This window comes from Netta rufina (genome assembly GCF_964035555.1).
Source record: "Netta rufina genome assembly, chromosome: 4".
Taxonomy (NCBI): domain Eukaryota; kingdom Metazoa; phylum Chordata; class Aves; order Anseriformes; family Anatidae; genus Netta; species Netta rufina.
Window position 1 is genome coordinate 28,064,858 of NC_140127.1, and position 17,103 is coordinate 28,081,960.

General features: G+C 38.9%; 1 protein-coding gene across 2 annotated transcripts in view; it reads right to left on the reverse strand.

Moving 5' to 3' along the window:
* Positions 1–17,103, reverse strand: part of KLHL2 (kelch like family member 2) — a 56,330-nt gene that overhangs the window by 31,793 nt on the left and 7,434 nt on the right. For both annotated transcript variants that reach the window (XM_084286772.1, XM_084286771.1), the window contains exon 4: positions 12,989–13,110. In XM_084286772.1, the coding sequence (XP_084142898.1) occupies positions 12,989–13,110 (122 nt within the window). The remainder of the gene's footprint in view (positions 1–12,988; positions 13,111–17,103) is intronic.

Consider the following 17,103-nt stretch of genomic DNA (forward strand, 5'->3'; position numbering starts at 1 on the left):
CTCCCAAGTCTACTGCTTGAAAACATTATATATATATAAACTCTCTAAGTTTCCTTCTGCATGCTCTTCCATTTGCATGTTCTTCCCACCCTACTTCTTAAGACATTTTTAGAACACTAACATCTTTCTGGTGCAGAAGCTGAGCACTTTCATTCAGTTCCAAGCCCAATCTTACATCATGTTAACACAGAAAATACAGGGATAACTATATATTAGACCAAACAATAGTCCATTCATCCCAGGTAAACTACGAACATCCATCTTCATCCACCATCATCCACCATCAGAGCAAGGTGCATGAAACCCCACAGGCTGAAGTAAATCAGCAACAACAAAGAACATTTCCTTGAAACATAAGGAATAGCTTGTTCTTGAAGCACAAGGATACATCTCATCTTTTAGAACATTTTAGAGCCAGTATTTCTTGTTAAAGCCAAACTTCACTTGAGAAAAAATGGCAGCATTCAGTGCTTCCAGGAAAATAAACATAAGTGCTTCAATGGGACAAGAGCCTGGTTTTCCAAATTTGTAAGAACACAGTAAGAGATTGTGGTGGTGACTACAGTTCTTGGTGGTGTGTCAGGCACACAGGCTTCTTTTAAGATGAGGGGAGGAAGAGAAGATAAAGAGGAACAAATCGCAAAAATTTGTCCTTGTAACAATTTTTGTCTACCCCTGCCAAAGCAGTCAGGGATCTCACCCAGTCTCAGCTGCACAGGAAGCGAGTTTGGCAGCTGCCTCAAGACAGAACCTGTTATGTACTCCCTGCCTTCCCTGATACGTGGCTAAACCCAATATTAACGGGGCTGGAAAGCAGCACCATGCTGCTTTCCATCATCACTTCCCATCCCTTCCTCCCTCTCCTCTTTTTCCTTCTGAGGAAAAATGGAAGAGGAAACCTAGGAGGAAGGAGCGTAGAGCAGGTGAACCCAATGCAGAAGCAGACCTGCTATGCTCTCACCTAATTACAGAGGGAAACTTCACTGATGAAAACACCAGCTTTGAAACACTATCAAATGGTAACCCAAGGTCCACAGGTAAGGTACATTATTTCCAAACTGACCAGTAGAGCCAGAAAACCACACCGCTCACATTCTGCATCTTAAGCAGCTCCTCTCGTATGCATTTTGCAGCAACAGGCTCCATCCATTAACCACCCGTTGTTTAAGCATGCCAAGTAATAACACGTTAAGCACGTTAAATAACAACAACACGTATACACACAAATGCTTTTGTGCATTCCTTGCTAGGTATGCTAAAGAAAAACTTGTTGCCTTTCAGCATACGTAAGTAACTCATCCTTTTACCATTAAAAAGGATGAAGTGGAATCTTTGAAACAGATTTTGGAGGAAAAATACTGAGTCGTCCTTTAGTCATCTCACAGTCACACTAAAAAAGGCCCAAATTCTCTTCCTCTCCTATATGATAGCTTTTCCGTGCCTTTAACAGCTTTTTAAGCGTAATGTGTTATTTCTGTCATATGTCAGACCATCCAGCAAAACATTACAGGTGAGAACACTGATTTATACAATGCACAGAAGCTGCTACACCACTTTGTAAGCTTCTTTTTAAAGCCACTATTTCACAATGAGCAGAAGCTTTTCTGAAGTGGCTAGAGTATGCTGGTCTATTCTGGGAAAAGTTGTCAATGTAGAACACAGCAACATGTAGAAGTAATTCAAACTTCTCTTTCCATGCATTACCTTACACCTTCCAACATTTAATTTGGTCTGCCATCATGCTAGCCCAACATCTAGCTGAGCTAGAAAGAAGTGAAATCTGTTTTTGTCTGGTCTTAGAATATCTTTAAACCAGTTTATCATCTGCATCTTTTGCCTCTCTTAAAAAACAATTAAAAATCTATCCTTCTGTGGACACAATACAACCATTTTGATACAGTGAAAACCTAGTATTTATTCCTATCTCCTCCTGTGCTCCCTAGGGATTTTTGATCTATTTATTGCTCATCACATGACAATTTAGGAGGGACTACAACTAACCTGACTTTCAGATGCCTTTGAAGCAGTTATTTCAGGACCAGTCAAAGAACTCAAACCTCACAGGAGGTTTATAGGAGCTATGCACAACTCGGAATTTGAAAACACACATAGTTTGAAATTCCTTCATGTTACCTGACATTAAGCAAAAAAACACCTTGTAGTCTCTCTAATACTCGGGATCACTAGTGGCATTGTACTGATTTACTAAGACATGAACTGAAACTGTAATGAATAGCCAGCTAGAAAATAAAACATTTCTATGCAATCTCAGCCACCTCACTTTAGAGATTTTTCCTTATGGGTATGGCAAGAATTTTTTTAGGTGTCTGTAAAATTATTTTTGTCCTAGTGACCTGATGTTCTTACTCATTTGCTTCATTCCTCACCTTCTGACCCATTCTCTCAACCTATCCTTGATCTGTAAGAGCATGCACCTTGCACAGTCCACTGGCATAACCGGGACTTTCTACCTTAATTAGTTCTTGGCACCTTGCTCATGCATGGCCCTGGCAGCCTACACACTTTCTAAATCACTCATTAAAGAAACAATATGCAGGAAATGAACAGCTGTTCTATTTAGAGCTGCAGTGCTGAGTAAAAGTGTTTTATTATTTTTATAATTTAAATAAAACATTCCTGTTTAAATCCCTCAGTAACTTCCCCTTCACCTCCCACAGGAATCAGAATCACATGCTTCTCAAAAACAGGATTACAGATCAGTATCTGCTCTATCATGTACTCCCTGTCTCAATCCCACTTCTGTCTCACCTCATCACCTCCTCCATGAGTTTCTGATTCATTCCTTGAATCCTACTTAGACCTTTCTGACAAAGCCAAGCTACAAGCCTCCTCATCTTCTCTACCCAAAAATCTCTTTTCCAAATAAGCAGAAACAGGTGGTTTTTTTTCCCTGACCCTCAAAACACCTTCTGAAGAGAACAAAGATTTCAAGATAGGGAAACTCTGTGATTCAGCCAGTAAAATTGAAATAAGATTAAGATTTAAGATTCACCTTTATCTCTTGTGCTACATCTCAGTTCTGTTTGTCCCTTATGCGTTTCTTTTTCACAGCTACAAACTGTGATAAGACAGCTCTGATTTCCATCCAGGTTTCTCTTCATTCTTCTAAGGCTCATTCCCTTCTACCCACCCAATCTTCTTTATGAACAAAGTTCTGGGATCTCCCATTCAGCCAGATAATAGGAAAAAGAAAATGTTATAAAAAGATTCATTGGCTGGAGAATGCCAGCAAGATGTGAATAAAGCATTACTTAGAGAACAGAGAAATAGCAGAGGTATCTAGAGGAAATAAAGGTCAGAGATGTAAAAACATGAATATCTGAGGGAACAGCAGATGTCATACCAGTATAACACCTGCTTTTCCTGGTTCTCATGCTCCTGTCATCATTTATTTCTGTCTTAACCAAAGTTAAATCTGTACAGAAACAGCAGTTGCCTTCTCTACAAATTCCCTTTGCTCCTTCCCTCCTGGAACTTCAGCCTGTCATCCATAACTAATGAAACAAGGAGAGGGAACAGCAAAGAATGTTATCAATAAACGAAGAAGCAGGAATTATGAGCTGGGGGGGGGGGGGGAGCACTTGTTGCACAAACTGGAATGTGGGAAGGTCTTCTCTAGGTCCAGCACCACAGTGCAGGAAGTGTTTGTTGCACAGTCGTGTACAGGAGACTTTGAGGGAATACAGTCCAACTGACGACAGAAGTGAGGAAAAGAAAGGGATCAAGGTGGTTTTGGAAAGAACAAATGAGACCCCCACTCATATGGGGCACGTAGGGAAAGCAAGGATCCTGGGCCAGGTACTAGATAGACCAAGTACCTTAGCACAGTTACTGGAGGGATGCACACACCTGTGAAGTTGTGTCCAAGGCTAGGGCTGCAGGCCTTGAGGCTCATGTGCCCAGTTGCCAGCACTTGGAAAGAGCCGGGATCCACCAGGGACAGCTACACTGAGTGTGTAAGCCAGCTGAGGGGTAAGGGTGCGTTTGTGTACACGTATATATGTGCCACTAACAGACCTTCACCCTTCGTCAGCCAAAGATCTCCGTGAGTGAAGCTTTTGGTGCTGCCCGTGCTCGTGTGAATGCAAAATATTTCTGCCTGCATTCATTTCTGCAGTTGGCCACGCAGTATAGAAGTATGTCTGTATCAAAAAGACATGCTCAGCCTCCCTGCTGAGGGAGGCTTGACCCTGGGGACATGGAGGTGCAGCAGCCTTACTACCAGATTCAGCAGGCCCCAATACCTTCCTATTGCGAAGTACACAGTGTGCTATCCATCCTCCCATCACGTCACCAAGGGGAAAAAAAAGGAAATGTTTTAGCGGGAAATCAAACATTTATCAGCATGGTGTGTGGCTCTGGGGCATACCTTCAGCCAAACCAAACACACCAGTTTTGCACTCTTAGAAAATAAAAATAAAAAAAAAAAAAAACATAGGAAGGAGAGTGACAATATGTATACTGCAGAATAGATAGGGTTTATATAATAAATGAATACTGTGCACGAGAAACCAGGCAGCTTCTACTCTACACATACATAATAGCTAAAACCACAAAAGATATGCTATGGGAAAAAAAAATGTAGTCAAAACATACTATTCAGTACACATTTAAAAACTGACATAGAACAAAATATTAAGGTTCCCCACAAAGCTGTTTGCTCAGTATTTTACTCAGCACAAGACCACAGCTCTTTTATGCAGAGCTTACTCACTTAGAGCACAAATTAATGAAGCTTTTATTGGTAATAAGATACACCTGTAGAAAGATCACCATTCTCCTTTCCCTTCCCTCCTACACGCACTTTCTTGAAACATAGCCACATATGAGCAAGCGAAGAATGCATGGTAGGATTTTTTCACTGCAAAAATTAGCTCTTTTACTGCTGCCTAACTTGTGTTACAATACGTACAAACTCCAGAAATGTGCCTGTCCCTCCTCCAGCTAAGCCACATATTAGTTTTGCCCCCATATTATTAAAATCCTCAAAGCTTCTGTCACAAATACAAACAAAATGGGTCAAAAGAGGTAACCAGACAACTGCTTGAGGCATAACATCTAAAGTATGTATAAAAGCAAAATACAATGGTGCTGGTACACTTCCGAGACGGCCAAGACATTTAAAGAGGCATACTGTCAAGTCCAACATTAAATTCTTGCCCACTAAAATTTAAGGTTTCTATTAATAGATTTTGTAATGAAACTCATCACGTGGTTGGATCTAAATGCCTCTGTGCAGTGTAAGCTATCCCCTAATGTCATTAGAACTCCGCAGGCATAAAATAATAAAAATGAAAGTCTAGATTGTTACATAAAGAGAGGTTTCAATCCACTTCAAGATTAAGTGATTTTATAATTCAGTTTTAATCATGAAGTCATTAATTTTATAAAATATTTTAACTTGAACCACTTTGGTTACAACATTTTCTAAATTGCAAGAATTTCCAGAATTTAGTAGCAATACCATCACAGCCATGATAGTCAGAAAGACCAAAAGCCTGTTTATTTTTAAAGCTCTGTAAAATGATCCTATAAAGAATTCTATCTCTTCCTAAAGCTTCAATACTACTTGTGTCAAGTTCACCAACAAATAATACCTTTTGATACTCAATAGCTCTATTACATAAAACTCCATTTAAAAGAAAAATACTTTCAAGAATCAGTGGAGTTGCCTGCAACCGCAAGAAAAAAAAAAAGGGGGGAGCTTATTTATGGACAGAAAGCTCTAAGTCACCATTGAGGGAGTGTAAAAATGATGGTAAACTGAAATATCATGAGGAACAGCATAAAAAAGGTTTCAAGATCAAGTCAAGTCCAGCAAACACCCACTGGTGCAAGCTACGGAACCTGAGGGAGCTGAGGATCACAACTAGCTTTGCAATCCACTCAGAACCAAGCAGGATTGCAACCCATCACATCAAGGTTCAGTAGTTAGCACCTAGCCATTCATATTGCGTTGGTGGGATACAGGGTGAGGAGAGCTGGTTTCAAACATTTTACACAAATTATCACCTAAAAGATTGTTAAAGGAACACTAAAGATGTCTCATCATTCAAGAAGTTGAAAGAACCAGTCTAGATACCTTCTCCCTCTGTCCTTAAGATCTCAATATGTGCTGCTGTCCTTCAGCCTTCCCTTTTTCTTTCTTCCCAAAATGTTCTCCCAAGGGCAAAGCCCAAGAACTTGATGAAAGGAGCAAGCAGTAAAGCTGGGTGACTCTGCACTCTAGGACACAACAGTCTTCAAATACCTGGGTGCTATTAAGAGAAATGTTTGGTATTGGCATTTCTGAAGTTTAGCCCTGATTCTAAGTTGATGGCCCAGTAGCTGAAGCAGTAGTTACAGACAACGGTGTTAATCGCACATATCTGACAGAGATATTTCATCTAAAAACAAAAATAACGCAACTCACAATTTAGTCAGAGCATTAACGCTTATGCTTGATGAGACGTGGTGTGCCTGCACCTCATTTATAAAAGCTGTATCTTGGAAAAAAATATCTCCTACCTACAGGAACTAACAGAAGAAGGGCCCAGGTATATGATTTAACACTTGGCCCTTCACGTTAGCTAAAATTTTCCACATGTACTTGCTGCAGGGGTGGGTTGCAACATTCAGGATGATTATCACATCTTTAACAGGTTAAAATATTAGAACAATATTTCATTTGTGCCAATTTGGGGCACCAGAGCACAGTACAAAAGACCACTTTTGTTTGGGTGGTGATGACAAGCCACACAGTGTGACAATTCCACATTTCATGTTATTTAACCATACATGGACGTAAAAAAACATTTTAGAGCAACTCTATCAATTGTCATCAGCCAAATCTGTCCAAAATGTTATGTTTACAGCACATTCAATATCACTTCAGAAAAATAAACCTATATGAACAGCTTGAAAAATGGCTGTATAGTCTTAATGAACATTTGGCCTAACAGTCTGTCTAAAAAACTGTGTGCTGAGAGTTACTGTCAAGTCAAATCCCCAGCATAGGAAACACCAATTGACAGATTTCAGCTCAGAAGATGTTGCCAATGATACTTTACATTACAGTCAGAGATATTTCTATTAAAAAAAAAAAAAATCTAATGTAACTACTGACAAAGAAATCAGCGTGATACTGCTTCACCTTTTCTGTTGCTATTTCAGGAGGGCATGAGAAACAGATTACTGTAAATGCACTCACTACACAAAATGTGTTCTTTACAAGGAAAAAAAATCACTGTTTTATTCAATAGCAATAGTATTTTCTGACCAATAACTTCATTCTCATTTACAAGCACGCCAAACTTAGCAACAAGCCTCTTCAGAAAAGCCCTGCTGGCTCAGAAAGATGCTCGTGTGGCCCAGGATGCTGCTTCCAACAGCAGCAGCTAAACAAGAAGAATACACAGCCACAGGTTTGGCTGTGCTCTGTTCTCATCACAAAACATTCAAGTGGCATTTCTAGAAATGCTTTGGAAGCTAAACCAAGATCAAAAAGTTGATCAAAAAGGTACTGTGGAGAGAGACGTGATGGCACTGTCTTAAAAGATACATCTACTTGTATTCAATTGATAAATAATATAGCCAAGACTTCGAGGGGAAGTCCAAGTATTGCCTGAAGATTAATTTCGAAATGCTGTCACCAAGTAATTGTGGTCACCAAACAGAGGCAAATTGAGGTAAACAGAAAGCCTTTATCAACAGCCAGCCTGCAAACTTAGGCGATACCAAATATAACCTGTGGTACAACAGTTTTATTAAGTTACACGCATCTGTTAGAAGACTGACTGTTTCGAGCCAGGAAATTTGCTATCATTACCCACACTGTCATCACCAAGCCGCACTCTATTTGAAAACCATTCAGAGATTGCTGTTAATTCAGGATAAGCTTATCTTCAGGAGTACCACAGTTCAGTGGTGTGCCTGACTGGGGAGGTGTTGGACCTATATAAATTGTTGGTCTTGGTGACATTCAGAGTGTTAATCATGACCTGTAGGGATTCACTTACAGCATGATCATCAAGATCACAATAATTCCCCTCCTTGCCTTTCTTAGGCTCCTAAACCAACTGCAGCATTTTTTTCCAGGCAACTCTTTCATAGGCTCTCTAAAGGAGAACAGCCAAGTTCCTGTGGAAGCAGTTTCAGCATTCCCTTGGCTCAAAGCAGTTACCATCACACGCATTTATATATATATAACTATATGTATGGCAATATATTTAAAACAGAACCTACCTTATGATAAGATTGAATGAAAGCTTCACAGCATTCAGTTCGGTAGAATGAATATTTCTTTTATCTCTCCCACCCACTTACACAGCAGCAGGCACACTTCCAGGACACAGAATGCATGTCTCTGTTCAAGCACCTAAATGAACTCTCTCCTCTTACGATGCCCAGTCATGAGTTTGTAAAGGACAGGCAGCCTTCAGTTCTAGAAAGGAAAAGTTTACCTCACCTAAACTGGAAAATCTGCTATGTTCAAAAGAAAACTGAATATAACCCTTTGGAAGGTAATGGGCATCCATTCATCTAATATGGGAAATGAGATGCTCCTCAGTATTCAAAGGGTATAATTTAATGGCAGGCTTTAGAAACTCTTCAAAAACATTCAAAGTTGGGTATCTAAAACAACTCTAATTTCAATAAACATGCAGCATGTGTTTTATGCTCTAACATCACAATGCTGCTAACTTACAAAAAGACTGCTAGTTTAATCACCAGTTTGTATACACAGTATCTCGTTTGAGGATAAAGCTTGGTAAGCATCAGAATATACCCAGAAGTATTTTGACTCTGAGCTCAAATACAGAGACAGTCCTGCTCTGAAGCCCACTGGAATTTCAACTATACTAATTTGATCAGTAAGCGCTCAAAGACAAGCAAATACAAAGTAGAGTAACACGAGTCTTACAAACTCTCTTATATTAAATCATTTTATATTTTGTTGAAGGTAGAACCACAAACAGCTGCTGTTGTGTAACTGATGTGCCATAATTTGTTGAACTGGTAATCCCATTGTGATTACATTGCCCAGAGAAGCTGTGGATGCGCCATCCCTGGAGGTGCTCAAGGCTAGGCTGGATGGGGCTTTGTGCAGCCTGGTCTGGTGGGAGGGGTCCCTGCCCATAGCTGGGGATTGGAACTGGATGGGCTTCAAGGTCCCTTCCAACCCAAGCCATTCTACAATCCTGAGCCCCCTTTTGAATTAAAATCCAAAAAACTGGTGTATCTGTCCCTTAGTGGAAAGGGTACTGAAGGAGGGAATCCAAAACCATCAAAAAAAAACAGGCTTAAGGAAAAACACAATTTTGTGGGCCATTTGGATATTCTGGTAATACAGTAGTTTTAGAAGAAATGGTTAGTCCTGAAACAGAGATCATTTTTGCATGTCCAACCCACATAAAACTGTAGGTGATGCATCACAAACAGATCACTTCTAAATATAAAAATTTATTCTCAGTATTTTGACCCTGAGTTATCCTAATGTTCAGACGAACAAACAAGGAATGTAACACACTGCACAAAATTTTATTTTTGCCTTTCAGTCAGTACCCAGTAAAGATTAGGCACGGTAAAAGTAGTACTGTCCTTAGAGCACCTCAAGTGAAGTATGCTGGAAATTCTCATCACCATGCCCTAGGACACAATATGAAGGGACGCATGCCTTATGCTTCAGATGGCAATCTGTGCACAAGCAGTTGAGAGTTATAAAGGAAACATACATCTATACTGTGTGTTCATGTATTGGCAATATATATTATTCAGGAAGATGTAATATGCAGGAATTTCTTCTTATGTTCCTGCCCTGATATATTTGTGCTCGGCTTACCCTAGGTGTAAGGCTGACTAAAGACATGCTGAAATGCATAGTGTGGGAGAGTTACTCATGCATGAGCTTCTTATAGTAACTAACTCCCCCACGTTGTGCACTGCATGTAGTTAGTACCTATATGGGAATTGAAAAAATTTCATGTGCAAGAAAGTAGATTTGCCTTCTGAAAACATTAAGTTTTATGATCCCTTCTTAAAACATGAGTATGTGCTACAGCATCAGGTCTGACAGTTAATGCCATTTCTGGGAAAAAAAGGAGAACAGAGTTGAGTATGTAAGAAAATGTGACATAATAAGTAAAAATGACAGAAACACTGGTATAGCATTATGCTAAGTGAGTGCCATTACTGAGGAACGATAAAATAAGTAACTTTAAATGAAGGACAAATCCTGGAATAAAATGGAGAACATACATCTTTTTCATATACCAGCTGTCTAACTATTGGGGGTGTGGGGAAAACTGATTGACACTGAACTAAGAACTGCAGAAAAGAACAACTGTTTTCTTCTACATTTAACTTATGTCGGAAATAATAACCAGTGCTGAGGGCCTCCTCCAGTTTGATGCAGTAAGTGAATACATTTTTCTCCTCAGTCAATGATTACACCTGACTTTTCTAGGTCCTTCTTGCTCAAAAACATACAAGTGAGAACAAAACAGTGGGGAACAAAAAGAAGGGTTCTTACTTCGAACTTCGAAAGAAGCGTTAAGGGACAACTCTCCTGTTCATGTCTAAATCAAGTAAGGTATTAATGAAAGAAGCTTCTCATTACTCGGCTGTTGACAAAGACCAGTGAGATTGGCTACCACTAAATATTCATAAATACACAGTGTAACTGTTTTAGTGCCAAATTCTGCTTAGCAATTCTGCATCACTTAAATGTGAAGTGTTCACACCCTTTTCAAACATCACCTATTAGAAATGAATTCAACACTAATTCTTACTACGTGTAACCCGAAAAGGCAGAGTAACACATTTGAAATCCCATGAAGGATATCAGAATGAGAATCATAAGCTTCTACCTCTAAGCTGAAGCCCCAGTCAAGCACATTAGCAAAAATACAAAGTGAGGCATGGCATCATGGAACTATATTTTCAACAAAATAAATTCTGAACCAATACCTTCAAGCAATACATTTAGAAACAAAATTGAGCACTAAAGCATGTAACATGTTTATGGAGAGAATACAACTTCAAGTGAAGCCTGCGAGTCTGTGCTAGGATTCAAAGTTTTCAGAAATTCACAGTTTTCCCACCTTGACTTTCAAACTTGAGGAAAAAGACTTGCTTCAGTGTATTGGTGTTTTGCCATTGTGTTTGTTCCTGCCATAATGCAAATAAACAGTACATGCTAGCACTAATAAAACAAAGATGATGAAGGTGACACAGGAAGGAAAGTTTTACATTCATTACAATATTACAAGTATATTTGATACCAACATTAAAACGCAACTATATTGCCATAAATCCAAATTCACTTAAAAGCTTGACTGTCTTCCCAGTACTTAAGTAACCACAAACTTGTTATATCCCTCACCGCACCATATTATTTATTTTACCAACCTCAAAATCATTATTTATCTTCAAGGAGCAGATAATCTGGAGCTATGAAAATAAAAGCCATATCAGACTTACGAGTTTTAAACCAGGAGGTTTCTGGTCTTGAATGGGTCTTGTATGAGAAAGAAAGAGAATGCTGGCTTTTATTCCCCATGAACAAAGAAGAGCTATCATTGACAGTATCAGGTTAAACTGCCTCCTCCTAAGCAATACCTACAGCCAGAACACAGTAGGCTGCCTCTGAAATGCAGTGTGATGTTACACACCAGAAGTACCAGATTACGGCCATTAAGATGTGCCAGCAAGACAGAATATTCTGCTTTAAGGATAAAAAGCCAGCAAGATCAAGCCCAGAAGATCTACTCAGCAACCTCTGACACCTTTGGATCTCGCTCAGGGTAAAATAGGTTTGTACAAACACTGGATGGGCAAGACACAGCATAATTTCAGAAAGATTTTTCACTACATATAGCCATCATCAGATCAAAAGTAAACAGTTCTTTAAGAAGGTAACAAGTTAACCTTATGGTATGATCGAATACTTAGAAGGCTTAGTAGTAGGATATTTTGAGTTAGTAGTATGAAATCCCATTTCTATGTCTTCAGTCAAGCACAGGTATAACTAGCAGTGACTCCATCTGCTTCGGCAGCCAAGAAGCTATTTATTTCAGCCTAATGCCCACTAAAAAACAGTAATTTCAGAATGCACAATCACAACAGAAGTTTTCAATGCCAAATATAGCAACATTATTCATGCCCTGCAAGAGCAACAAAATGACTGCTAGCATTGAACAGAAGCAGAAACACGGGCATAGAAGCAACAAGAAAAACACAAAAATTAAGTATGTCACCTGTTATGTAACTACTTTTAAACTTACCAAAAAATCTAAGCTGAATCTCAGAAGGTAGTGGAAGTAAAATCTACCTTGTCTTCAGGATCTGTGGTTAGAAAACATAAGCTCTGTTTTTCTAAGCTTATGTTTGTTCAATTCTAATTGAAGTTTTAGCTTTTGGCACAGCTGAATAGAAAAACTGATTAGCTCTACTTGTGTGGGATGGGCAAAAGCCTTCATGCTAGATATTGGTTGATTTAAAAAAATAATCAGAACAAGCTAAAAATTCCTGCATGACAGGCCATTGGCAAGGTATAGGATTGAGCAGGAAAGAATAATTTATTCTGAAGGCTAGCCAAAAAAAAAAATCTGACAAACGGAACACTAATTGGACTACATGTTTTACATTTAAGAACAAATCTACCTCTGTTTATGTAAATCACACTAAAGTATCAGAGAGAGGCTGGTACAGAGGTGGCTGACAGCATTAATTTTTAGGCTGAGTAGACCATCTATATTATTGTATTACATGAGGTTTGGTTGTTAAGCCCATTAAAGTCAACAGACTTCATTTATTTCAACGGTCTTTCAACGTGAACCAGAATTTAAACAGTACGACTTTATAGGCACAGGGTCTGAAAAACTTCTGGTTTGCAGAAGAGATTTCCCTCAGAGTTGAACCACACTGGCAAACTAAATGATTCTGTGGATTACACCTCTGTGGTTGTAGAAAATATACTCACTCTTACCTGCACGTTTTCTTCTGTAACTTGGATTTCAGCAGTGTAAATATAATCAATAAGCATCCTGAGGGTCCAACCATCAACTTCCTTTATTCGAACTCTCTTTGCTCGGCTTTCACTCATCTCACCTACAAATACAGTTTGGTAGTCAAACAAATTAGGTAGAAACACAGGTCAAATTTAATAGCTTAATAGTAATTACTCCTGCCTACAACAGAAATGCTTGTGTATCATCAGTTGTAACAATAAAGCAACTTTAAGAATTCAATTTTCCCTCCCTTCCTCTCTCCAAAGAGAAACGAAGTCTGCTGTTACCATCACGTGAATGCTACCTGGGTTAAGGCTTTTACTACTGCTAACCTATTTTTACCAGTATACAATATCAGTAAAATGTTGTTTTCAAACCTAAGTGAGACCCTTCGATTCAAACACATACAAAAAAATTTTGCTGGCAAAGCAATCTATTATATACACTTGCTTTATTAACTTCTTAATTGAAGGAGCATACCAAATGCAGTCTGGGGTCATTTTACTTAAAAAAGAAAAATTCTATCCCCACAGAAAAATTAACATACGTACTTGGGTTGCCTACTTATTCCTTCTGCTATAGATCTGATTTAAGAATTAAAACTCAAACTAAGATAAAATGGAAAGCAAGGGAAAACTTGTTAGATCTTGTTTTGTGGAGGCTGACATGCTGGCTGTATGCCATTGCTGATCTTCATAGAAAGTCCTGCGAATAGCTTCCACCTTCTAAAATATGATGTTTCTCAAAATGCAACATTTTGTTTGCATCCAAAGTAATTGCCTAAGGATACATTTTGAAGAAAGGACTATACCTTCTCTGTGGGTACCAACCACACATCTGGGCATCTCAGACCTTTAACCCTTTATTGCACCAAATTGCACTGAGAAGTGAAATATGAACTACGCTGGTGACGTTGATAGATATACATAAACTCTCACTTTGGAAAAGTATATCCCTAACTCTGGATATATCCATTTGTTCTTCTACATTGGATAAGTTTTTATTTTTTTCCCCATAACATCTAGATAAAAGGGAATTGATGAGTGATTTAACCTACACAACCACAGAGCAGACAGTGGGGAAAAGAACCATAAGATGCTTATCACTGCTGATACTTCTTGAGGAAGTACACACGTTTTCACTGTTTCTTACCCTATGTCCTCTAGGATGGATGACAGGCAGTGCACTTTACCCAGAGTATCACTAAGAAATCTGTTACTGTTATTCATGATGTTTTTTGAGCTCAAGGCTAAGGAATTTATTTTAAACCAACTAAAGTTGGTAGGCAGTGCAGAAGACCACCTACAGCAATGTACTACTATTTAATGTCAGCACCAGTTTCTAGCATTCTGCAAAGCCCTGATAATGAACCACAAGAAAAAGAGCAAAATCCAGCTCCTATAGACTTCTTCCACCCCCCTCTTCTGAAACATTTCCCTACACCTGTGAAAGACGATAGTAGCGTGTTCTTTGCAGGACCCTGGGTTCCAAGTTTAAACTTCTTTGACAAAGATTAAGTCTATTGATCTTCAGAGCATGCATGCAGCAAGTTATTTGTTATGCAAGCTGCTGTGGAGGTGGTCCCTTGGGAAAATCATGTGTGTGGGAGAGCAGAGTTGGATATTCTGCAAGCACATTGGTTTTGTTTTCAGATTTTGTGTAAAGGTTTCTGAAACGATGGATAGGCATCTTCTCAGTTTAACAATACTACCCAGTACCTACAAGAAAAAAGGAGGCTTCTACTTTGCATGCTAAAAGGAGATGCAGTCTTACTACGATGCTGAGAATGAGTCCTCATGATCCAGACTTGGTTTGACAGACCATATGCAGAAAACCATCAACTCACTTCCTAGGCATTCTCAGTCTAGAATTCAGCCTTCTGAAGCACTCGTGTCACAGACAGCTGCTCCATAATACCCTCACAGAGTTGTTAGTGACATGGAAAGGACAGTGCTGGGCTGCTCCAACCTCCCAAACAGGAGCAGCAGAGCAATTGGGGAGCTCAAGTTACTAAAGGCTAACTAAAATCTAATATGGTTAGCTCACAACAGTAATGTAAGGAAGGTGTGGGGTTTTGTTTTGGTTTTGTTTGTTTGTTTTAGTTAAAAAAACAACAATTGTACATTTGGAGAACACAAACAAAAAGAGCAGGTAAGCGCCTAAGAATAGATAATTCTCTCTACACATAGGCTGTGGCAAAAACGGAAAATAAACTCAGGTCACCCACTGAAGTGCCCCTTCACTGATGTTTCATAATTCTTTCCTCTAATCATTTAGGCATATTTGATTCAGGATCACGATAAATATTTCTGAAGAATTTCACTGAAGAATTCACAAATAACTATTCCTGATAACATACACCTGGATGGTTAATTTTTCTTCCCCATTTGCCCTTACTTACAAGATGAGTGTTACTAACTTACTAAATTTTGTAACTTTAAAAGGCAGTAACTTTTTCTTCTGGATATTTAATTGGGTTAGTTCTATTAGAAGTGCAAACAGGGAAAAAATAAGTCAGAGGTTTTGAGCACAGTTAATGCTAAACCCTACGCTGAACAGCCATGAGTACCTAATGACTCAGAGAAAGATGGAAGTAACCTGCAAATATGTGCCTAAATATAAACTTCTAATTCCTAGTCAAGAACAAGTAACCCTGTAGCTGGTTAAGGGATCAAATGTACTTATTTGAACTTCCAGGTTACTGGATCAGAATACCTGAGAAGCGTGAATCACAGAATTCACAGAGATAATTATCAGGATTATTTTTATGAAGAACAGCTGAAATATACTGACAAGACACTTGGTCCTTGCTGAGAACAGCATGTAACGATAGTATAAAATCTGTGGATAAGTTCTGAAGCCACACATGAACTCTATTTAAACTCCCACTGATGTGGTTCACCAACTATACAAACACTGCCCCAGATGCGTGGGTTAGAACGTCCCTACCCTTTCCTCAAGTGAGCATTCCCACCTCCCACTCCACAGGGGGTCAATGAAGACCTACGTCTGAAAACATAAAACAAGCAAAACTTCAAGAGGGAGTGAAGTAAGGGAAGAAACCATGATTTCAGTGATTCCGCTTGGAGAGAGGCCATGGACACTGCTGTGCTGGCAGCAGAAATGCACTCAGAAACAAGCAGAAATGTCTTAACCAGGCCGCTGTATGCCATGGAAAGCAGGAAACAAACCTGTACTATGAGTAAAGAATATTTTCAATGTGACAGTCGACAATAATTAATCTTTAATGCAGAACTAATTTAAGAGGCTTGTGTTTCTCCATTACTTGGGTGATGAACTGTAAATCTGTTTTCATTTTAAATTTAAAGAAATCAGTGAAGTTAAGAAGGAATGTGTTAGTCACCTGGAATATCTGTCTCAACTATATACAAAAACTTGAAGAACTATTAGAAGAACAGCTACTTAAGTGGAAGCTTTGTGATGTTTTATACACAACTTGAAAGCGTTTCTTTCTGCTCGTAGTGACTCCTCTCCCAGCTTTGGTTGTTTCATAACATTTGTGTACAGAATCAAAACTATCCTGAACTCTATACTTATTCAGTTTCAGTAAAGTGCTTGCTAATAATCAGCTGTTTCCCCAGGACACAACAGTATTTCAAATTATATCAGTCTTCCAGTTACATACAATTAGGGTTATTAAAACTCCATTTTGCTTGCATACTAGCATGCCAAGAGTCACGTTTTTTTACTCCATTTGACCTGGTGCTCTGAAGTAATACATTGCAGAGAACTCTTTTAATTTCAAACAGGCAACATTAAGGACCAAACCAGCACAAGATTTGAGAAGGAATATAGAAAACTTTCAAAATTAATTTTAACAAGCATTTAGTAGCATTCTGTCTTTGACTTCAAGTTTTACATGATCTCAATGTGATTTATAACCGTCACGGAATTAAACCCACAGTACAGGAATTCAGCTGTAGGGTACTATGAATCCAACTCTATTTTAGCTTAGCAAGCCTTCTGGCATTCCTATTGTAGCAACAACTCAATCAGCACGGAGCAAGCAGAGGCAGAATCAAGCCTGCACGGAAAAGTTGTGGCAATGATGCAGAGTACATCTGTCACAGAG